The sequence below is a fragment of the Apteryx mantelli genome, chromosome 5 (assembly GCF_036417845.1).
Source record: "Apteryx mantelli isolate bAptMan1 chromosome 5, bAptMan1.hap1, whole genome shotgun sequence".
NCBI lineage: Eukaryota > Metazoa > Chordata > Aves > Apterygiformes > Apterygidae > Apteryx > Apteryx mantelli.
The window spans coordinates 12080572-12104230 of record NC_089982.1 but is presented as its reverse complement, the minus strand read 5'-3'; the positions used below and the strand labels follow the sequence as shown (position 1 = coordinate 12104230).

At 47.4% G+C, this 23659-nt stretch overlaps 1 protein-coding gene across 1 annotated transcript; it reads right to left on the bottom strand.

Annotated features, from left to right (window-relative positions):
- Positions 1–1085: 1085 nt before the first annotated feature.
- LOC106491815 (interleukin-8) lies at positions 1086–23285 on the bottom strand. The gene is made up of 5 exons (XM_067297072.1): positions 23267–23285; positions 14408–14510; positions 3086–3215; positions 1827–1910; positions 1086–1320 (listed from the first exon to the last, which is right to left on the bottom strand). Exons 2-5 carry the CDS (start codon positions 14481–14483, stop codon positions 1308–1310), a joined length of 303 nt encoding a protein of 100 aa, XP_067153173.1. The 5' UTR covers positions 14484–14510; positions 23267–23285; the 3' UTR covers positions 1086–1307.
- Positions 23286–23659: the final 374 nt, after the last annotated feature.

The following is a 23659-nucleotide window of genomic DNA, read 5'->3' as shown; positions in this document are numbered from 1 at the left end:
CTGAGCAGCTGATTCTTGTAAAGGCAGCGCTTGTTCCCACTGACGGTTATTCTGAGCCCGCACAATCCCCCAAACCTGGAGTTTTTTGGGCTTTTTTTTTTTGGTGTGCAGTCAGATATGACTCATTTCAGCATAGGCGCTATCCCTGGGTCAGCTCCGGCCACTCTACATGGCTGGTGCTCCACACTATCCTATGCACACACACCCTTATTTTATATATATATATATATTTATATATAGGCATCAATATAGGTGTCCTCTATTTACTCTTGGGTCCGGTGTGGTACAAGGTAATATAGCAATGCAGAATGGTGAAAGGCCCCAGGCAGCTCTCAGTGAAGTTGCTGCTGGAGACTCCTTGGAAAAAGGGATTTTGGCAGCCCCAGAGCAGGCACATCCCATGGGCCGGACCGCACGAAGAGGTGTGCAGGAGGCCTCTGACGTGCCCGTTCCTCCCTCGGAGGTCTCACAGTGACAAGTGCAGCAAATACTTCCCTATTTCATGCTCGATACTTTTACAGACTCATCCTACAGCCAGATTTCCCTTCTTGGCCCAAGCTTTGGAGATACTGGCTTTTGCTGTTTCCCCCACGGTCAATTATCCCAAAGTCGCCTCGCACCAGACCGCTAAGCACGTCCTGGCTACCATCGCCACCTCAGACAAGCCTTTTCCCAGGCTCATCTCGTTGCCTCTGTATATTCAAAGTATGTTTTCATGCCTGCAGTGTATTTGTGAAAGAGCATCAATTAAAGCAAGCCTGATTTAAATGACTGCAAATCCAACTCCAGGAAAGTTATGACAGCGGGTTTATCACAGTTCTTTGGAGTTTTGTCAAAACGAGGCTCAAGGCAAGACCCAACAAAATTCTGAGAGGAAAAAAATACAGATTTTATTCGACTTGAGCTTTCAGGGCAGAACACACAGTGGCACATAATAAAAAATAAGACCTGCAGCCTGTTCATGAGTGCTTTGCACTGAAGAAGTTGGAAATCTGTCCCAGCAGAGAAGGGAACAGCCCTTGCGAGAGAACATGGTCAAAGTGAATAAATGAGGGGTTAGCACTCACACAGCTCCGCTACCGACAAAAGGGCTGCGGGGCTTCGTTTGGCGGCCCGCAGCTCCGCGCTGAGCAGCAGCGAGGAAGCAGCGTGCAGGGAGCAGCTGTCACTTGGCCGCAGTGGGGCCAGCCCCAGGGCTCGGGCTTTGGGGAAGTGGGGGGAAGCGACGGCAAAGTGAGGAGCCGTCAAGTTTTCGCGCCTGTGCGTCTGTCTCGAGGCTCTGAACAGCAATTTCCTTAGCAGGAAACTTACTTTTTCTTCCTGTGAAAGCAGAAGGAGGGGAAACGTGTGAACACACGAACGTGGGCCCTGGGGGAGGAAGCTTCTGCGCAGAGCCGGGGAAGTCGCCGCGCTTTCCTCGGGGCAGGCATCCCCCATGGGGACATCTCCCGGCCACCCCTCCACTACGACAGAGCTGGCAGCACCAGAAACCTGGGAAACGCCTCCGCGTGCCAAAGGGGGAAAGTTTTACCTGGCAAGCATGAAAGCACTATTGTGCTCACTACTGCCAAACCCTGCTCCTGCCACTGCTGTGTTTTTTTTCTGGTGTATTTTCAGAGGCACAGTACTGGGCAGGAGCAGGGAAGAGCCCAACCTGTCAGTGGCACAGCCTTGAACCCCTCTGCCTCAGGACTGGTCCTCCAGCAGAGGTGGCCCTGGAGAAGATCCTAGCCCCAGGAGACCCCTTGTCCCAGACCCATGGACATGGTGAGATGCTGCCCAGGGATCTTCCATGTGAGCCAAAGGACTTTAATAAAGACACTTACGTGCTAGCAATACGTTTCAGTAGTTTCTTTACCCAAAGGGCCTCCGGATTCACGCACACCTTTGAGGAGGTTTTTAATTTAATTCTGAAATACAAGCAGAGTTTGTGACCATTACGCTCCCTCCAAAGGCAGGTATTGGAGCAAGCAGAGAGGATCTGCAAGAAACAGCTTTCTCTTGCCATGCAGGGGTGTGGGGGGGGGCGGGGGGGTGTCACAGAAAGCTGCTCATGGAGGGAGGCAACAGGACAGTCAGGAAAGAGGAAAAACCAAGATGCAACACATCATTGCTGCGCCCAGCAGAGACCACCCTTGAAGCCCAGAGGCTGCCGCCCAGAGGCAGTTTTCTCTGCATATTTACACACACAAAGCTGTTGCCAAAGTCTGAGTAAGGACGATGCATCCATCGCTCTTCCATCAGGACCAACGGCACGGTGAAAATGTGTGCCAGAAGGCAAAAGCAAATCGATGCTGAGCAGATAAATAAATCTTACACTTTCATTTAACATGCTGCTTTAGTTAAGACAGAAGTAATGAGATAAGGGCTTGCACTGAAATGCTGCCTGCTCTCAGCAGTGCTGTATATTGGTAGGGAAAAAACAGGTCTTGCTTATGGCTCCCTCTACCTAGGCAGCTGAAGAGGCACTTCCTCCAGACTGCGAACGCCACGACTGGGGAATCACACTTTCCCCTACTTGAAAAATTTATTCACATCGTCAGCACCTCTTTCTGGGCTATAACTCTGGAGGGACCAAAGGAGCTGGGAGACGCATGGTGTTTCCTGGGTCTGGACAGGCTGAAAACGCCACCAGAGAGCTCCCTGGGGCCAGCGTCATCCTTCTGCTCCCAAGACCAGAATCACAAAATCAGTGGTTTATTTGCAACTTCCCGAAGGAAGTTCCCTGCAAAACGGAGGTTGCGGCTGTTGCGGTGCCTTGTCCCCCTCAGCCGAACCAGCTCCCGCTCGAGCCCTTCCTGTGGTCCAGGTGGGTTAGTGTCCAGGCACACCCTTCGCCAGGGCCGGCCTGATGTTTCTCAGTCCCTAAACTGTGAGCGTGGCTGAGATTGCTGGCTTTTAAAAAAGATTTTAAGCTTTAAAAAACAAGCAAGCAAACAAAAAAAAAAGGAAGCGGAGAAGCGTGGTGGTTGCAGAAGAAAACGCTGAGTGCTGGCACTGCTGCTCAGAGGCAGCTGGAGGAGAAAGCAGCTTTCTGCCCCTGCGGCGACAACTAACGCTACAGCGAGCCCCTGGTAGCACTTACATGATTTCTGTGCGTCTGCAGGTGCTCCCCACCGGTCTGATCTCAATGCTTTCGTACCGCTTTGGGCTGATGTAGTCTGAAGTTGTCTTTACGCACCTGCAGCTCAGGTTTCCGTTCATTTCCAGGATGGCTGGGAAAGAGAGAAGGCAACAGCTTACACAGACAGTCAGCGGTATTTAGAGATACAGTAACCTGTTAGCGACAAAGAAAATTTCCCTTTCTAGGGCTTTTTTTAAACAGTTTCAGGGGCCAGTGTAAGAAACAGCTAGCACTGCCTGCATTTCTGCACCCTACCCCTACAAGAAACCTTCAGATCAGCAGTCAGTTTGTGCAAATCCCACCGCCTGCCATTTATTCCCTGTCTCCAGCCTGCCGGGAGCTCACCTGCGCGGGCTGAGTGCGACGCCAGAAGCAGCAGCAGCAGCAGGAGGCAGGCGAGCAGGGGGCAGCCCGATCCCATCCTTGCCACAAATTCGTCCCTGAAGCCGCTCTGAGGAGCCAGGCAGAGTGAGGCTCCTATTTATTTGGGGAGGTTCGTGCGCTGGCCCAGCCAGATTCAAACCCGAGCAGTCACAGCTGACAAGCGGACCGTGAAAAGCAATGACTTCACTTCTGGGACGCCCCCAGCGGCGGCGCTGGCATGCTGAATTCGCAATACTACCGATGCAAGACAGCAACAGGATGAATTTGCTGCTTGGATTCCCCACATTGTTTTTTCCCCTCTGCCCCTTTCTCATTAGCTGGGTCTGTGCAAACAACATTGCTGTTTGTTCCCTGCAATATTTACTCTCTGACCACAAAAAGAACCCAAAATAAAATCCGAGCATAAACCCCAGGTAAACAGGGTTTTTTGTATGCAGTCAGATATTTACATATTTCTTTGTCGGGGCTATAATTCCCCATGCTATTTTTGCCATCTCTTACATCAGCAAAAAGGCTTAGCACAGCACAATGGAAAAAGACTAAAGATCTCCGCTCTATATATCCAGTCACTTCAAACCTAGTGCTTCGCTGTGCCAGTAAAACACCCAGTAAATGTAAGTGATTGCCAGGACAGCATTGCTAGCAAGAGAAAACCTCTTCCTCAGTCTCTGCAGGTTCATGACCAAATGCTGACGTATTCATTTATCAGCAACAACTTCATTTTTACCAGCGTAAAAACTTTTACGTGACCACGGAGGACAGCTGGGCTCAGGATGGTGTGATTTGAGCCCTTGGGCTGCAGCACAGGGACTCGGTATGAGAGAATTCAAAGCCCTGCGCTGTCCCAGAGAACGTCTCATCACGTCACGCCCGGACCGTCCTCCATCAATATAGGGAGTAAAACTCCATTTGGGTGTGTGAGGAGCCCTGGCGTCCCATGAATGCCGCTAACAGGTTCATTTGACTTAGATTTTTTTTTCCCCCCCAAGCTGAGCTAGAGGCAGTACTGTATTCCTCTGCTGTTAAATGAAATAAAGTCCAAGCCCTTGAGGGCTGACTGTAGGCATTAACACGGGATGTTGTACTTAACACAAGCCATTGCAGGTAACTAGTGACCATACGCGCAATTTGCTTGCTGATCTTTGGGGTCGGCCCCATTATACTGGTATTTTTGGCAGCTCTGATAGAGGATATTCAATGTCCTTTTGCAGCCCAGTGAGACTCCCAGGGCTGGGGCTGCCCGGCACAAGGCGAAGCCACCAGCCAGGAAGGGAAAGGGGAAGGGGACATGCAGCCACAGGAGTGAAGCGGGGAGGAAGGAAGAGGGCAGCAGAAAGACGATGTGGTTGTGTAATAACATTTCTAATTTGGAGCTTTCAAATCACGTCAGCATCTTATAGAGTAATGAGATGGTGAATTAAAAAAAGTCTTCCACAAGTCCACAGAGGGACTTGTTCTTCTCCAAGGTGGGGCAACAATCTTGTGAAGTCTCAATTGTGAATCCAAGAAATCAAGGTCAAAAATGGGCAAGGAGGAGTTTAACTTCCCATAGATCAGGGTCTTGGCAAGCCTAGGGAGGGTTTCCATTAGCTATTCCCAATGTCCCATAGACTTGCTGCTCTGTCAGTGGGAAAGGAGCTGGCATTAAAGCTGGCTTTTGTCCAATACTTTCAGTTTTCAGGTTCCTTGTAAAGTGTTATTAAAAGGGGCCTGACTTGAAGACAGTTTCCTGTGGTTTTGCTGCGTATGGGCAGGGGTCTTTTCACAGAAGAGTCTCCAAAACAGTGGGGAAGGGCAGACATTTCCCTGCCCAGCATTGCACAGGACCCAGGCAACGTGTCCCACTTGCTGCAGGATGCTGCCCGTCCTTGGCTGCTCCTGAGGATTTCATACTTTAGGGTTGTCCATGACCAGGGTGAAGTAATGCCAACATCCAGGGACAGCCCAGAATTTGAGTGGGCCCCTTCCAGTGAAACCAAATGACAGTTTTCGGCTCCAGTGATGCTATTAGGCCAGACACCCATTCATGTTGTAGCGGTGATGAAACCCGGGCATTTCTCAGGGAGGTCTGGAGGGCCTCCTCTTCACGACCAGCATGGGGAAAGGTGTCCACGGTGTGGAGGGGCCTTGGCAGCATCTGCCCTCCGAATACCAAAAGCGGGACAAAATGATGCACTCATCCCCGGGGCTGCAAGAAAGCAACTATCATTACAGCGTCATCCAACCCAGCAGGAGTGACTAAGGGCATCTCTCACCCTGCCCCAGGACTTGAAGCTTCTGGAAACTTTATTCCGGGAAGAAAAACAACTGCAATCTTGGTGCAGTTGATCTAATTTTTTATTAGATCAATCTCAGTGAAATCGGGAAATGCTTAACACACGTTCAGCCCATCTGTCCAAATCCTTTAGCATTTGTTAACAGGAGGATGTATGGTGGATACCCAGCTAGTTTGTGGACACCACTTCTTAGATTTTTCTAGCTATATGATTGGTGCCCCCTTTTTTCTTTTTCTCTCTCCAGAAAAAAACCTGTTGAAGGCCAATTTGCGCAGGGCCTGGTTTGCTATGCCAAGAATAAGCCAGCTCTGATTTCTGGCGGGGCATTGCCTGGCCGTCATTGCCTGCACGGCTACAAAGAGAAACTGAGCGTAACCAGCAGTTCCTTCACAGACGTGTCCTATTGATTCATATCTAAATACAAATTTTCATAACGCAGCCCAGCTCTTGTTCAGTTACTGAAGCGACGTGCTTGGATTTCCCCTGGTACACAGGGTCATCTGTTGACTCCCCACTGTATCATACCAGAATATGCCCATTTGACTAGCTGGTCCCAAAGCTCTTCAAGTTTGAGACAAAGGTGAAATGGATGTGGACGCGGCAATAAGGAGAACTTGACAGAGATACTGTAATCCCAGGTTTTTAAATGGTTTTGATAGTTGTGTTTTTGATGTATGACGATACCAATAAACACTGCGGTGTTTTCTCAGGAAGGAAAAGCATACAGTCATTGCTGGTGGCTAATATTTCTGCATGCCAAGTGGTATTTCTGAAAAGGGAAAAAGAGGGTGAGGATCTACCCTAAGACTATATTTAAGCTAACCACTTCCTGGATGCCAGTAATTCAGAAGAGCAGTCCTCGTATATTAATCTGTGGATTTACCTGTGCCATCGTTAGCTGAAACATGTTAGAAATGATCTAGCAGTTCGTGTATTTACCACAGCAGCTGTATTGTTGCAGGCAAGATGGCCAAGCATGCTGTAATAGTAATTGACCTCTCTCACCCTGCTGCGCATCCGAGCTGTGACAGTTCAGGCACAGGGTGAGCCTAACCGATACTGGAGTCAATTAGTTGTCACGAAGAGCTTGATTTGAGTCACTTTGGGGTTTTGTTATTTTCTATTACATCTTGTTTTCCCCTGGATCTTCCGGAAATCCCTCCCTAAGGTACCTCAACTGGAGGCCTATAGGAATGCGGTGCAAATAGCTCCCAAAGGACAAGAACATGGCAAGAAAGAAGTGCTCTGTTGTGTTGCTTTGCTGCACTTCTGCAGCCATTAAACAGCTTAAAACCATGCAATTTAGTGTCACAAAGCTATAAAAGGCTTCAGGATAGTTCAGCAAGGTCCCCTCAAAGAGGCTGCAAAAATAGATGATGAGAAATGAGAGGGGAGTCAGGCGAGCCCATACGGGAAGAAGAAAGCTCACACTTACTGACAGAGGGAGACTGGAGATACTATGTGCCTGAGCCGCCTTTGAAAGATGAGAGTGAAAAAGGTGTCACAGCTTTTCCAAACACACGAGTCAAGGATGGAGCAAGAACTTGGTCTGTAACAGCAGTTTTGGAGATGAGAAGAAAATGATCTGAGCTAAGCACATTGGGAGAAGCAAACCACGCCAGGCATTCGCAATGTCAGACAGGGACGGACAGAAACCCAACCCTGGCATCAATGCTGTGGAGATGCCGGCTCTCCTGCCCTTGGAAGAAGATCTGGGCCCTCAACAAAATAGTGCATAAGGATTCAAAAGAGGTTGCACTGAAAATGTCTGCAGTAAATGCAGTGACACCAAACCTGGAGTGTCTCGGCCATATTGAAACCATTAGTCTGTTGCGAGTGAAAGTGAACTTTGAGCACACCTCTCTCCTGTCTCTGCAAGCCACCCCGTACGCCTTTGGCTGACAGATCACAGCTGTTTGAAAAGAGGAAAAAAAAAAAGATACCAATCCAAAACCCCCAACTGCAGTGAATTGTCACTGCTGTGGTTTGTGGTACCTCATCTGCTGCAGAGATAAAGATACCTTCTGCTGAAACCTGAAGGCGAGTTTCATGCACACCTGCCTCAGTGCTACCCACTTAAGCAGTGTGTGAAAACCCCTTCAGGGGCACACGGGATCTGATCATTGAGCTTATTCACTGTTATTGTGGAAAAGAGTCCCCACCTGTTTCATACAGGGCCCGATTTCCAGCCCCAGGCTCCTTCCACTGTCTCCCTCCAGTCCTAGCTGGGATGTTGTCACATCATCTTGCGCCTCTGGCAGCTCTAAAACACATTCCCAACTAACCTGCATTAATTTATATGAAAAAATTCCTTTAGCTAAATCATCATCATCTTCCCCAATGTCCCCTCTTCCGGTTGCATTTTAACAAGAACAGCTCACTTACTTACACACTTGACCTTCCTTTCTTCAGGGCATCCCATTTCAACTTGAGCTTTCTTTTTCCAGTTACTTTTTCAGATACTTTTTCCACTTACTGCACTGGGCCAGTGGCAAGCTGGATGGTTTCAGCTAACAATGATCCACATGCCTTTCAACTCCATTTATCGTGTTTAGAACAATAGGGACATTGCAGAGGACTCAGCTGATCTACAGCACCATTCCCAGTATCATAATTTTGGGAGATAAAAACCTGGTGCCCTGAGCCCTCATGCTCTGAGCTGCTGTCCAAGGCCACCGCCCAGGCAAGTTTTTGTCCCCATCACTCCAAGGCAGGGACATAAGCATTGATCCACCCCTGTCTGGAGCTGTTAAAATCTGTTTCTGCCCTAACAGGTATCAAAGCCTAAAGCAGAAAAATCACAGGCCCAAACCTCCAGAAAAATAACATTAACACAGCAGTACAGCCCTGGGGAAAAGAAAACTGACCCTGGAGGCACTACACTGGGACTGGACAAATCTGAGTGTTTGCGGTCTGGCCTGATGCCCTCTCACAGGCACCCACAGGCTCCTTTGCCCCTAGGTCAGCGGGCATGCAAAGGGGCAAAGGCTTTCCATACCGGTATTGTGGCACAAACTATCATTTCAAATCTAGAAATCTCCCTCTGAAGCCAACAGCCGAATGCGCGAGTCCCCAAGGCCATGTGTCGGTGGTTTCCAACTCAGCCAAAACTCAGCCCCGGAGTTTTATTTGTACTCAGATGCAAAACAGACTCAAATTACTGCCCCAAACTCCAGATATAGAAATGAAATTTAAACATGAGAGCACCAGAATTAGAGAAAGCTGAGCAAAATCAGCCCAAAATTAGGTCATTCAGGCCACCTACCAAACTAACTGTCACTTATTTTCTTAGAGGGAAGGCACGTGGACTTGCCAGTGTGACAGCATGGAAAGAAGATCTCATTTTGGTGATGTAATCATACCTACACGCTTCATCCCTGCAAGCAGATGAAAAAACTACTTAAAAGCATGTGCATTTTTAAAAGTACGAATGGAGCATTTGGCATGGATCTATTTGAGGGCTAAAGAAAGGGGACACAAACAGTAAGAGGGCTGTTTAAAAGAGAAAGGATAAGGAAGAAGGATGAGGAGTCTCGGCCCAGAGGGGCAAACGGCACCAAGCAAAGCAGAGGAGAAGGTCCCAGCTGCTGTAATCTTGCCCTGCGCTCATTTGCTCTTGCTACTAGAAAAGCGTGCTAGAGAGGCACCCCCAAACTTTCCCCCTGCCCATTTGCATGTGGACACTCATGAAGGAAGTAGTCTAGACGCTGCAGGTGCCTGGGGGCACCGTTAGCTATTTGCATAGGGGGGGGTCGTGCAATGGTGACAGCCTGACGTCTGGCGTCGGAGCAAGCCTGTGATGAGTCGAAACGGAGTCAGGCCCTGCCAGGGAGAGCCAATGAAGTGCAAGCCCGGGCGTTATAAATGAGACATGCCTGCAGACATGGCCTGGCTGCACTTGTCACACACTTGGTAGAGGGCATCGGAAAGCGGAGACCAGTGCTGCTGTAGGGCAAAGAAAGGTCAAGGTGATGTATTCCACAAGATCTATCGCTTTTAGCGCTTTGGTCTTGGACCAGCAACAAAGCAGTCCAGGTCTAATTATCCCAGCTAGACTAAAACATGCTCCAGGAAACCCCCACAGTGAGATCTAGTCTGCGCCTCGGCAGCATATTTGGGAAGTTGCTCAACTCAATTGCAGTCGCCGCAACTCATGACACTTTTCCCTGGAATAGAAGAAGGACACTAACATGGACAAGAATTCTCCGGCGCTCGAGAAGACTTGCACAATGGGTGCTAAAGAGAAGAAGCTAAATCAGAGGGCAGGGTTATATCACCCCTGTGGCCTGCAGGGCAGAGGATCCAGCCAAGCCCCCAGTGCTGGTACGATGGTGGGTATCAAGCTTGTTGCTGCAGTTCATGGTTTTAGCCATTTCTTGCGTGAGGCGGTACATCAGCAATTGCACCGCTAGCTGGATGACTGGCAAGAAAGAGGAGTTGGACCCAGGGGACTGCTGAGATTCGGAGGGAACCATTCAAGCTTTCAACGCTTGGACCTTTCTGCCCATGATGGGGAGAAAAGAGGTCCCAAAACTGTCACAAGGACCAGAAAGAGAACAAAGCTACCGGCATGCAGAATATGGCAGCACATCCCCGCTCTGTGCCAGTGGAAGCAGCCTCGCGAAGGTACATTTCACCACTAGAGCTGAACTACATCCAATTTGGACATCTTATTTAGGCAAATACTTAGTTTTACCAGCAGTCTCCCAAGGACAGTTAGGGCAAGATCTCTCTTCCTCCTCAGAAGCCAAAATCTTGGTAAATGCAGCCAGAAACAGGCAGGTTTGGTTAGAGCAGTATTTTTTTTTCCCCCAAACCTTAACTGTTTCCATTTTAGTTGAAGCCAGGAGTTAACAAGCTGTTTCCATCTGGCTTGCAGAATAACCCACAACTATAAGTTCTGGTATAGCCAAATACAGTTTTGACCTATTTTGTACTGGCTATGTCAGTCAATACAGTGGCACATCTAAAGAAAAGCAGCATCTCTCCTTCTAGCTTGGTACAAGCTCCTCAACCCCAAGAAAAAGTCACCCCAATGTCTAGTGGCACATTGTCGCTTCACATGTATGTTAATGACTCATTTCCCTACAAATGTCACCTCTTGCCAGACTATCTGAGGTTGATTATCATAGCACATATGACATTTCTCTCTGCTATTTGCCACCTGTTCAAAGCTGTATTTACAGATCTGGTGCTTGCACTAGCTTGGCATTTCCAGTTGGACTGAGCAACGCTAGGTTTATTCAGCATACTTAAAAAGTTCACGAGCTGTGCAGATGACAAATGCACAAGCGCTATGTTCATGCTTCACGGATGGGACTGGAGCCAGCTCCCTGCCACTGGGCTCCATGGGGCACCAGTGATGGTCCCAGCTGCAGAGAGATGGACAAGTGACCACCATGCACGTCCTGCCATCAGGGTTAATCCCTGCTGAAGGGTTGGGCCGTGGAGGGTGACAGGGGACTGCAAGGGGTGGGAGGCTACACCTCCTTTGGTCAGGTGTCTCCCCACCTCTTCTCCTTGGGGAAGATGCTTTTCTTTCCCCACGTTTTGCCTGCAGTCACCACAGAAGTCGTTGAAAAAGCACACTCACAGTGCCCATCCCCTAGTAGCACTTACAAATGTGCACGGTAAGGAGGGGAAATCCAGATCGCCACAGAAAAGGAACCGCCTTGGCACAATACAAGTGTCTTTGGGGAGACGAGCAACCCTTAAGCCCCTGGAAAGCCCCTTCTCTACCGGTGTCTCAGCCCCTGCATCCCTGAATCAGCACTTCAGGCGCCAGGGCCTTGCGCATGCTGCTGAGCCAGTGCAGCTACTTGAGCCGAGGAAGAAGAAACTGGAGCCAAACTTCTGCAAGAGTTTGACGTCTAACCAGCCCAGAGAACTGATACTGAAAGGGTTGTCTCTCAGCTAAAATAATCCAGCGTTGCTTCAGGTTTGGGTGGGGAAAGGCTGGCCAAGTTCAGAAGCCGCAACTCTGGGGAAAGGAAGTTCAGTCAGTCCTCACCCACAGCCTGTTTGTCCGCAGAGCAAAAACGGGGATGAAAGGCCAGAGAGCAGGGAGAGGAGAAACTCAGAAGGATACTGGAAAGTGAAACCAAGAAGCATAAACCCATAGAAACCATGAAGCCTGCTTTGATCTTTCCTCAGCTTTTATCTTGGTTCTCGTTTACAAAACACACCCGGAAAACTGATAAACCTAAAAAGTTACAGAGCACAGCCTGCGGTTTGATCCAGACCGTCTCCGATGCTATTTGTGCATATCCCCTTCCTTTCACACCCTACCTCTGTGCGGCTCAGGTGACTGCTGCCTTCAAGCAAAGAGTAAAGCATCGCTTGGCTTGAGGTTTTGTTGCATGATAAAGATTTTCCATCCACAGTTTAAAGCTTCTTGCCCCTGCCTGCCAAGCACAAAAGAAAAACTGAGAAAAAGAAACAATGATTTTTATCCAACCAGGCTGATTTTTCAGGCGGATGGAGCAAGCAATCTGATCTTACCAAGGAGGAAAGCTCCTCACTTGGTTTCAGCCCTCAGAAGAGGGATGTTCCGATTAACTTCTCTTACTATTTTTGGACATATGAACTTAAATCATGGCCACAGGGGGATTCCCTACTTTATCTTCAGCTCCAACAAAAAAAAAAGTTGACTGACAAGTGCTGAATTTAACACTGCCAGGTTCTTGGCATAGTTTTTACGAGCATTTTGGTCTTCAGGGGAGGCTTCAAATGACTCCCGCAGCAGGTGGTTCCTCACAGTTCATTTCCCCAGTGCTCCAGAAAGGATTCATTACTGTTCTCCTTTTTCTCCTCCTCCCATGCTCCTTTCAGCATCTCCTTTTACTCAGTGATTTCTTTCTTTAAGGTCAGAAAGTTGCAGGCCTAACTACATCAGCAAGTACTGTGGACCAGCTCAGGCAGACCTGCAGAGCATTCACTGCTCTGAGGACTAGACATCCAGGCTCTATACATACGTCAGGGGCTTTCTGATTTCATTCTAGACTAATTCTAGCCTGGCCTTGTGGACTGAACACCTGTTAGAGGCTGGACCTCTTCTGGTTTCGTTTCACTGGATAGGAATTGAGTTCATGCTCTTGAGGACCACCCCGTAGGATGAAGTGAGTGAGCAGGCTGGGGACATTTGGTTCAAAAAGTCCCTTGTGATCCAAACTGAAACACTAATGCACCCTAAGATCACTTCAGCCCAAATTGCCACATCACAGCAAGCCCCAGACTGTCTTCACTCAGGATCATGTCACACCCTGGGGAAGGGAGAGAAGGGCACCCGCAGAGAGCAGGGGCACATGTCGTCTGTCCCCTGGATACAGTGGAAGACATCATGTGTGTGTGTGTGTGGGGGGGCATTAGTAAACCAGATAATGGCATAAGTACTACAGGAATTCACACTGCTATTTGCCACATCACTGCATGAAAATTTAGCTAGTCCTCTTTACAATTGCCATGTTAACCCCACATTTGTACACAAATACATTTTTAGATCAGGAGGGAAAAGGCATTTCTATTACAGATTATGGAAAGAAAAGTCCACGGTGTACACAGGACTGAATGAGCTTCCAGGGAGAGGCAAAGTGACCAGTCATGAAATATCTGACAGCAAGACCAAGGACACCCTGACCGCATGGGGTAAAAAAATCATGAGTTTGTGGTAAAGGACTCACTGCTGACTCTGTCTACAGCTGAGCAGCTTTACAGGCTGCTCAACAAAGAGCATTACGTAATGAATACTCTGGTTTCTTGGAGGTTCATTCCCACTTTAGAAAATTTATGCAAATAGACAGGAACCTGATGTCTTCCCATGTGGTTTTGCCTAACTTTTGCAAGACATGTTCCATAGAGAATTGAGACGTTTACTTTGAGCAAGCATGGATGCCCGTCCACATGGGAGTCAATGTCATGCCTTATGCAGTACAGCAACGCTTTGGGCTACGAAGGGTCAATCCTACTGGCTCTAAGTGCTTTTAAATAAGCTGATCGCCACAATAGCTTGAAAATGATCCGAGAGTTATTTTAAAAACCTATATGGAAACACAATGGCTTTGCATTTTGGGCTGTGACTACAGTTAACTCTATTTCAAACCAATGCCAAAGAGGAATATCTCCTCCTTCCAACCCCTGGCCAAGAAACAGTAAGAGGCAGCTACCTTTGGCCTTCATAGGTCAAAAGCTTGGAAGCAGTCCAAGAAAATAGCCCTTCAAAACAAAGTGGGAAACATGCCTAGAGTCAGCTAGAGCGTAATAAATGCCCTTGAGAAGTGTGTGCTTCCCAGTAGACATGCCTGTGCTTTGAAGGCTGAAACATATTCACGGCTGATGCCATCATGATAATCTGCCTTTTCTGAAAAAGAGAGCACTTTAGACCCAGCATGCCCTGATGTGATGTGAAGGTGACATTACAGCCCCTGTCTTCATCCTGTCTTGCTCAAGAGTGTTGTTTGTGCCTCGGACACTGTGTGAGCACTAGCATGTAGCCAGAAGAGTCGCTGTCCAGCTAGCTCTTATTTATGCACAGGGCATCCAGGGTCTGGTATGGATTTATGGTTGAGTGCACAGGGTGCTGCACAATAAAGATGCTAATAGAGTCATTATAAAGTTAAAAGCTTACCTGGAGGTGCACTGATAAAGAGCAGAAAAAAAGTGCAGTATCTGCTGAGCAGTGGAGGTGAGCAGGGAAGTTTCATAACCAGTAAAAAAGGATCCAGCAGTGGCTGAGGGGGGAAAAAAAAAGTGAGGGTATCTCTATAAATCACCTGCATGCTGAAAGTAGTTTGAAATAAATGTTCTGCCATCAGAAAATTCTCCCCTCTCTTTAAATATATACTTTATTCTTTTCTCCTGCTAAATATACTGTGTGGATCATATGCATATTGAACTCTCACCCTTCCCTACACCTGGATTTGTCAGGACACAGCTTTTTCCTTTCCTTAGTCTGTTGGTCCTCATAGATTCGCAGATGGCTTGGAAGAAAAATAGAAATAATATCCTGTAGAAAACCCGGATCCTTTAACATGTCAACTACTTAGACATAAATACAGAAAATTTTCATTCGCTTTAGGGTCTGTTTTTCCTTGTTCAAACAACAACATAAAAAGCAGAATTGCCCAAGGACTAAAACATTTGTGCTTTGAATTAGAGAAGAAATCCCACTGATGAGGAGAACCATGACATGAACCAAGCTGAGCCCTCACAAATTTATCTGATTATGGTCCTGTACTAAAGTGCATTTTCCAATAAAATGAGATCATCTGCTGCATGTTGTTCTGACATTGGACAAATGGCATTTATACTCAAATAGAGTTTTGAATTGTTTTTAGGATTTGTAGTTTAAATTTTTATTTAGGAGAGGATTACTATTTGCTAGCAGATTGGTCTGAATTAAATTTTTATTTTCTTTCTCTGAGGGCTGTTTGGTCTTCTTTACATGCTTGATTTCAATGAGTTGCTGGTTATATTCTACCTTGGCCTCTGAAGCTGTGACTTCACTTTTAAATGGCACAATAATCAAGAAACAGTAACTCACATCTCTGTGTTATACCCTTTCTCCTTGACGTACACGTTCCCTGGGACTAAGTTATGGGCCGCTAAGACTGCTCAGGCATTTGGAGGGTCTGAATTTCAGCCGACAGAACTTCAGCATCCCATTTGATAATAGCCTATAGGACAAGTGAAAATCCTTCTTGTGCTCACCCTGGAAAACTAGCTCTCCCCAAAGCCGTCCCCTCTGCTGATGGGGGTTGCAGCACCGCAGAGCAAAGGTCCATTCTGAAGAAACTGGAAATGGTGAGGGGGTATTTCACATGGCAGCTCTGGTTGCACAGAAGTTGGAGGCGGCGTACAAGCGAGGCACTCGGAACGATATTTCCCCCACATAACATAAGATGCCCACATAGCATATCCCATTAGCATAAAAAAGCAAGGGACTTGGCTCATCCCTCGGAACATGGGCCTGGAGAGCATGGGCAGCTTCAAAGCTCACACCACAGACTCAGCAGTTAGACCCGCAAGGGCAGAAGCAAGTTCTGCAGAAAAGGTACCAGCTGTGTTTTCATTTTGCAATGACACCATGAGATTCATGTACAGCAAAGCAGGGATTCAAGAAGTATATCAGGGCAAACATCTTCCCTTCCTTAGTTTCAAAGCCATATTTGTTGTTTTGCTCCATTGAGCTATTCTTAATGCACAGCTATTTTGGCTGAAAAGTTTGTGGAACACATGTACAAATATCCAGAATATTTTGCCCTTCGTACATGAACATATTTCATCTGCTTTGAGTAAAGATCCTAAGAATGGCCGCACTGGGTGAGATATGCAGCCCAGTAAGGCGTCACTGGCAGCAGCCAGTGGCAGATGTCTGGAGAGGAGGGGATGTACACACAGACGCACACTGGGACTTCCCTCAAGTCCTTTCCAGCATTTGCTGATGCACAGCGTTTGTGACAGCCCTGTGCAAAAAGCTGGTGTGTAGCAGGGCTCTGGGGAGGCTGCGGACTCGGCACCACTAGAGAGCAGCAGACACCAGCGCTGCAGATGACAGCTCAACAGCACCAGTGCAATACTGAAACATGGGAAAATGGCCTCAAAAGCATGACTTTCATATGGACTGGGATGTATGGAAGCATCTGGGTCGGAGCCTGGAGGTCATAGTCAAAGTGGACCGACTGTAGAGTTAAGGTGGTAACCTCTTTTTAGGTGTTACAAGGGACTGTTCTCATCACAGAGGACTTTTCCACTGACTGCTTAGAGAGGCCACTTCCAGAAATATTTCTGAACTGCCAGCTTTCCAGTGTTCCCCAGTTTGCTTGTCATTTCCATGAGCGACTGCAGCACATTAACACAAGCTTTTGCCAGTGTCACTGCATTGCCCGGTGTCATCTGACTGGAGCATGGACATGTCCTGTTTGAGGACGGGGGAATGGGCATGGAAGGAGGAGGCAGCTCGGCAGCACCAAGGGACTGGGTTCATTGCAAGGCAGCAATGAAGAGGGGAGATTTGGGCCTGCAGAAGGAAGAGGGAGGGCAGAGGACAAAGCCTTCCTTTCAAAAAAGTCACTGGCTAGAGCTCTTGGCTTAATTCTCAGGCAAGAGCAGTGGCGGCCTGTGGAACTGGCTTGTCTTGATGTTCCGTGGCAAAGCAGTTTAGGGTAGGTTTTTGGGTGGGGAGAGGCACAGAGGCATCCTGGAAATCTAGAAATGCCTGTTAGACCCCACAGACCCTGCAGCAATATCAAGGGACTTCCTTTTGAGAGCAGATCGAGGAAGACTGCTACATGGAGCAGGAAAGATGATGAGAAGGAGATGCAGGCAGAATGCCCTCCTTCCCCTGTGCTGCTGTGGGACTGGCTAAAGACTACAGTGTGATGAAGCAGCGCAGGAAAGGAGAAAAGACTGTAGCCAACTTATCACCCTGGAGAGATAGGACATTTGCAAGAGGACTAAGTGCTGAGCAGAATCATCTGTGGGTGACAAGAGGAGGCTTGAGAGCCAGCCACCAGAAACGGAGTCATTACACAGCACTGTGCCTGCTGCAGAGCCATCGTGGGACACAGCAGGAAATTACCTCCCAGGCCCGTTCAGGGGCAGAGAGTTTTCACCATGCATTCAGAGGATGGCAGGAGGAAAGGGATGCCACTGAAGAGCTTCACCACCATCAACGCATGCCCCGATCATAGATTTGAGATGTTACAGAGAGCAGAAGCAAGTTGTGATGAGCAAACTGAGGATGCGTGTTGCGTGTAGGCAAAGTATTCCTGTGACTCAGAACACATAGGTGGGGGACACCAGACAGTATGCAAGTATGAAGCTTTTGTACTGCTCTTCAAAAGCTGGCACCCTCAAGATCAAGTGTTATTCTGCATACCGAGCACAGCAGGCTTATGGATGATCATGCTGACATCTGATCCCATCTTATGAAAGATGCCTCCGAGCAGAAGCAGGTGGAGATGCCCATTTGTTAGTCCCACATGCTGAATACGTTGTATCCTGCTCTGCTTCAGGCTCCAGGACCCGAGCTTTCCTCTGCGGAGACTACAGGGCCCTTCCTTGCCAACACATTTTGAAACATTAGCAGGTGTGCCTGCTGCAGCCAGTCTGCCAGAGTTTGCAAGCAGCCTAAAATACCAGTGTCATTTCTGAGCTCACCAAAACACACATTTTTTCATGCTCACAGTCTGAAAGAGTATTAACCTAGCTACATGTCCAAACTACAATCTGCATGGTGAGGAAGACATACTATATAGGCCTTCTGCTGCTGAACTATGCTGCAATACTTGACAGTATAAGCATGCCAGCATTAAAAGGAGCACCAGCTAGGAAAGGATCAGTGCTGTTTTCTCAATCCAGAGAGATTTCATATGAAAATACCTACAGTTTTGCTAGAAGCATGAAGATGCTCGTCTAGGTGCAAAGCCTGTTTAGAATGTGTATCTCTAGCAGCTATATTCGTAGCTGGAAAACCTGTAACTTAAATAGTCCTAAGCTGAGACATGAGTGAGTGTTACTGTTCAGCTGCACACCTGGAAACAGCTGGAAACTGTTAGTTTCATAGAAACCGGCGTGCAGCATATAAAACTAGATAAATATTACAACAGCTGAGGCTTCCCACTGGGAGCAACTGGAGAGCCAGAGAGCAGGCTGCTTGCTTTGATCGTTCGAGTATGTGATCTCATTGCATTTGTATTTAAGCGCTGGGAAAGTGTACGTTTGAGATCTTTGGCTTCTTGAATCCCTAAGAGGAACAACGGTAGGACTGAAGTTTAAGGGAGCTCAAGGTGAACTTCATTTCAAGTTTCTCATGAGTTTTTGCTTGAAAGGCAGCTCTGCATCCGAAAGATACGCTTCCCTCAGTACAATGTTGCATGCTGATTTACTAAGAAGTAATGTAGTCACAGGCCTGCAGTGTAAGACTCCCAGAGAGGCAAGATAAAGGAGAGAGAAACTCAGGAGTGGTACTACTATCCTAAAGCCCAGCTATGCCTGTGAACCTTATAAGAAACAACTACTGGTTATTCTGAACTCCTCCATTCCCCAGCAGTTACTGAGATTTGCGCCCTTATGAAGTACAAAACATAGCTGATGAACGTGACAGATCATGAGCTATTAGCTTTTGTATATGACATCTTTGTTTTGTGTCAGTTAATACTTCTGAGTAAGCGATAGTTATAAATTTACTAAATTACACAATTCAGTAAGAACATGAACAAAATCCCCCTGTGATATCTAAGCGTATATACAGAAGACTCAATTATTTCTGGGCAGGTTGAGAGTTGCTCATTACACCCGCATAGTGCTCTCCCACCTGCCACTCAGGAGGGCAATACGGGAGACAGATAGCATTATCCTCAGGGTCTGTGCAGAGTATCACCCAGGAGGTATTCAGGCCCAGGGACAGGTTGGTAAAACTAATTTACCTTACAGTTAGTTGCCCAAACTGCATTTTGTGCCTGGTTTTTCCTGTTTGCTGGCATAAGTCTGTATCTTTTGAGCTGGAGGGAAATTCCTCCCTGCCAGTGAACTGGGAAGGCAAACACGCTAGAAGGCATTCAGCTACCTCCATGGATAAATGTTTCTGTGCAGAACCTCCTGAAAAGCTTTTTAGTACTTAAACAAAAGCCAAAACAGACTAACACTTTAACAACTCTAAGCCTACTGCACAGTAAGCCTTATCTGCTTCAATGCTCATCTAGCAATTGTAGACAACTAATGGACCCTCCCAAAAGTTTCATTTGTCACGTTAAAGCAAATGTTTATCTGCCCAGAGCTCCAGTGCATAGGGTTGGGAGACCACGTAATACACTGGACAGCATCACAACAGCGTGATTCACAACAGATTTACAGTGAGCCTTGCCTCACCCAAAGTGTTTTCTGCACTCAAGTTGAATAAGTGGAAGTGTTCAAAGGTCACGGTGCTAAATGCCATTTGACTATTTTTGCCACTCAAAGGATTCCTGTACCAGCCCTAGCATTGCATCCAAGAGCGCCTCTCCTTGGCTATATGAGAAGAGTATCCTGGGAAGTCTCAAAGCCAACAGGGCACCCTGGCTGTGTCTCAGTCAGCAGCCTGTCCCACCATCAGCCAGTGACATGCTGGGACTGCATTTGTCCCAGCAGGAGAGGAACCGATGGCAGAGCACTCACTAGGACAGGTCCATCACCTGCAGCCTCTCCAAAGCAGTCTGTCTCGAGGACAGTTGCTTTTGTGAGCAGGAAGACAGGCTTGGCAACCAGGCTTCACTGGCAGGTATGGTTGGGAGTCGAAATGGGAATCAAAGGCTGGTGGGGAAGGTCTCACTGATTGCATTATAGAGGAGATGGTGTTTGTCCACATGCTACGTGCCCAACAAAAAGTCATGTTTAAAGCAAGTGGGTAAGAGTTTGCTTTTTTCTGGAGCCAGATCAGCTCATAGCTTCACATGCTAAATTCATGACACTACAAGTAAAGAGGTAAGTACTGTATCCCATGAACAAACATATCCTTGGATGTACCTGTACCCTAGGAGATGTCTAGTGGAATAAGTAGAGATAGGAAGGAATAAGTAGAAATGGGAGGGCTGTTCCATGTGTCTCCAGTGTTTCATGTATGGAGACACCAAAGGCTGCTGCATCCTGCCTGCACTGCTGCAATACATTTATGTGATGTGCACAAGGCCACAGTCTGTATTCCAGCCCTTGCACAGCTCCATGGTGAGCTCTGTTTTGACCTGCACTGCCCAGCAGACACTTCCTTGTTGACCTCTCCTGAAATGTCCTCTCAAATGGCCAGCTACAAAATCACATACAGGAAGACTTCCCTGGCCTCCTTTCCCCTTCCTCCCCTCTCCTTTAGGCATGGACAAATGGAGGTGAAGGTGTGAGTCCGATTACACATCTGTGTCACACTCCCAAGCTGTCAGACAACTGCAGACGGAGGCTGTCACCAGTCCCACCTCCATGCAGATAAGGCCACAGCTATTTGCCCTGCCCAACTGATATTTCCTTGTGCTGTTCAGTTTGAGGTCCACAGGTAGTTTCTGAACAGCTGCAGGTATCAGGGTGTTCACATGAACAGTGACACACTCACACCTTCCTCCGCAAGCCTCTCCTAGTTTTAGTCACCATCCTGCCTAACCTCGGCCTAACAGGCAAGGCGGGTGCCCACATTTCCACCACACCTACGGAAAGGCCCTTTTTCCAAGGGGCAGTTGCTGTGTGCCACTTGCAACAGAATAAATGCATGTATTTCAGGGTCACCTCAAAAGCCCACCACACGCCTGCTTCTGTATAAGCAAGCCTGGGAGACGCCAGCAGGCTCTTTGCTAACACGTGATATCTGAAGGACATATGAAAATGTTCAGGCTTGTTTTCCCTTGCTGCGTGATATGGTTCATGCAGCAGCAGGCAGTCTCGGGATATGCAGCGAGTGCTCTGCACCACTCCAACAGGGTAGGTGACAAAGTCCTTCAAACGCTGGGTGTGAACCTTCACCTGGCATATTTGCTCAGTCTTCCTTAAACTTCTGCAACAGGAGCTCAAACTTTGCCCAGACCCCTTCCCTGTTAGGGCAGCAGTGTAAGTCTTGGGATGCACAAATCAAATATCTACCCAGCAATTTTTCTCCAGCTTGCGCTGGTTTAAGGAAAATATTAGTTATGGGACATTTTAAAACCCCAAACCTACTGCTACAGCATCAAAAGCATCCTCCCTACACCACATTGCAAATGCTCTACAGGAATTTCCACCTTCTCTGCAGTCTTATTGTGACACTTAACAGGAAGAGAAAGAACCTTTTTGGTCTTCATTTGGGCCAGAGTGAATTTGCTATTCACAAAATTCCTACTCAGAGTCTCAGATGATTTTTTGCTAGTGAGGTATGGTAGCTTTTTCTGCAATGCTGGCTACCTCATTGTACTCTAAAGGAAACAGGCTCTTTTGAACTCATTTGCATTTTGATGGACAAGCAGGAAGCTGTGGTTTCTTCCAGAATTAGTAACAAAGAAGAGCCAAATTTCCTTTCCCCCTTTTCACTCTGGAAGGAGTCAGACCTGTCAACAGCTTTATACCCATCACTGTCTGTTTAGAGGTTATGTTTTCAGCAGCAATATTAGCATGTTTGTGAAGTTACTTCAAATTATGAATACACAAGATGGAAGTAAAAATCTCTGTTAACCCTACTTGTAGGCATCATTTTCACTGACAGAGACAGGTTGGTTCAAAGACATTAAGGGAAAGTTTTGTATGGCAAAAAGTAGAATCCTAGGGGGCAAGAATAACAGAGCACAGATTTTTCCAAATACAGAACTTCTTTTCCCCTCCAGAGTCTAAATAATCTGGGCCCTGGCATGTCCTAAAAAGCCAGTAGACCCTGTTACAAAGCTCTAAGTCTCTACCTTGCTCACTGCTCTATGTGAACAGCTGTAGCCCTCTGAAGCTGACATTGCAAGCCCTTCTCGTGCTTTGAAATGACTTGGAGGGAAGAACACTGCTTTCCCCCTCCCTTCCTACCCCATCCGCCTCAGCTCCCAAGATTTGGCTGAAAAAGCTAGAGAGTTCTCCTCTTGACAGGTAACATGAAGGGAGAAGGGGGGTTGTTTGTGAAGAGGCAATGGCGCATCTGCTACAATCTGGCAGTAGCGATGTGTCAGCACACATTTCAATGCTGTACTGTGAACTGTTGTGTCCTTGTAGAGAGAACTTGTAGGCATGCTGCCTGCAGGGAGCCTATACCCACCTTGTTGGTTTGGTTGAGTTTTTAAGCTCTGAGTGAAAACCTAGCAGAAATCCTTTGTTTCACCTGTCCTTCAGTTCTTAAGCATCTGACTCTATGCCTGCCGTGTTTCCCAGCTCCTGCTTTCAGGTGCTGACACCTCAGCTGATAGCATGTTACTCCCTGGCTCTCTGTGAACTGAGAACAAGTATCCACCTGTGGAAAGTTTAGGACTTCTCAAAGGAGCAGGTCAAGTTTGGAAGTTCTTATTTTAATAGGATAAAGTTTCAAGCCCTTGAAATGGTCTTCATCTTCATCTGGGGTGAAAAGGTCTCTGTGCTTCATAGGGACTTTGGAGCCAGAAGTTCAAGAAGCCTTTTGGGGTCATACCTGGAGAAGCCCAAGGACTATACTGTCTACATGAGCTTCAGCACTTTCTGGCCATTTCCTCAGAGGTAGTGGCTTCTGCCCCTTCCTCCACTCATTCCCTTCTTCTTAATCCCTCTACTTTCACCTCTGAGACAAGCCTGCTTACCTGCAAGCTCCCAACTATGGGGTCAGGTGGAAACTTCTACTTGCATTGGAAAGGAAATGGGGTGAAGATATACTCTTATTAATAAGTAAACTCTTATTCAGGTTAAATAGCCAGCACCTGCAGAAACTACTTGTAACAGCATTTGAGAAATTGTGTGTTCTTCCTTAGGCATACCCATCTGTATGCACTTAAATATCATAGTCTAACCCCAATAAGTAGCCATAAAAGCAGCAAGAACATGAGTAAAATACCTGTATTTTCCGAGTGCAGACCTTGTTATGGGGCTGCTTCCAGAGGCTTCTCTCCACTCAGAAATGTGGCAGCCAGCTTTCTTGCAATCAGCAGGGCATTCGCTGTGATAAGAGTCTCTATATTTGGGCTCGGTTAGGATTTAGTAGGCTGCTGGTGGCTGAGGGCACATCACCCCGAGGGTCAAGGAAGTTGAGTGAGATGGAGGCCTGCTTTGGTGCCTTCCTCAGGTGCCTGGGCAATTGGCAAAAAGCAAGGAGGATGAGTTGAGCTAATCAGAGAAAGAGAGAGGCCAGCTAATGACATTTTGTTCCCTGACTACTTCCCTCCAGGCCTGTATCATCCCTTTTCTGCAGTCATTTCCAAGCCTAAATTTTACAAGCTCTGAACAGTAC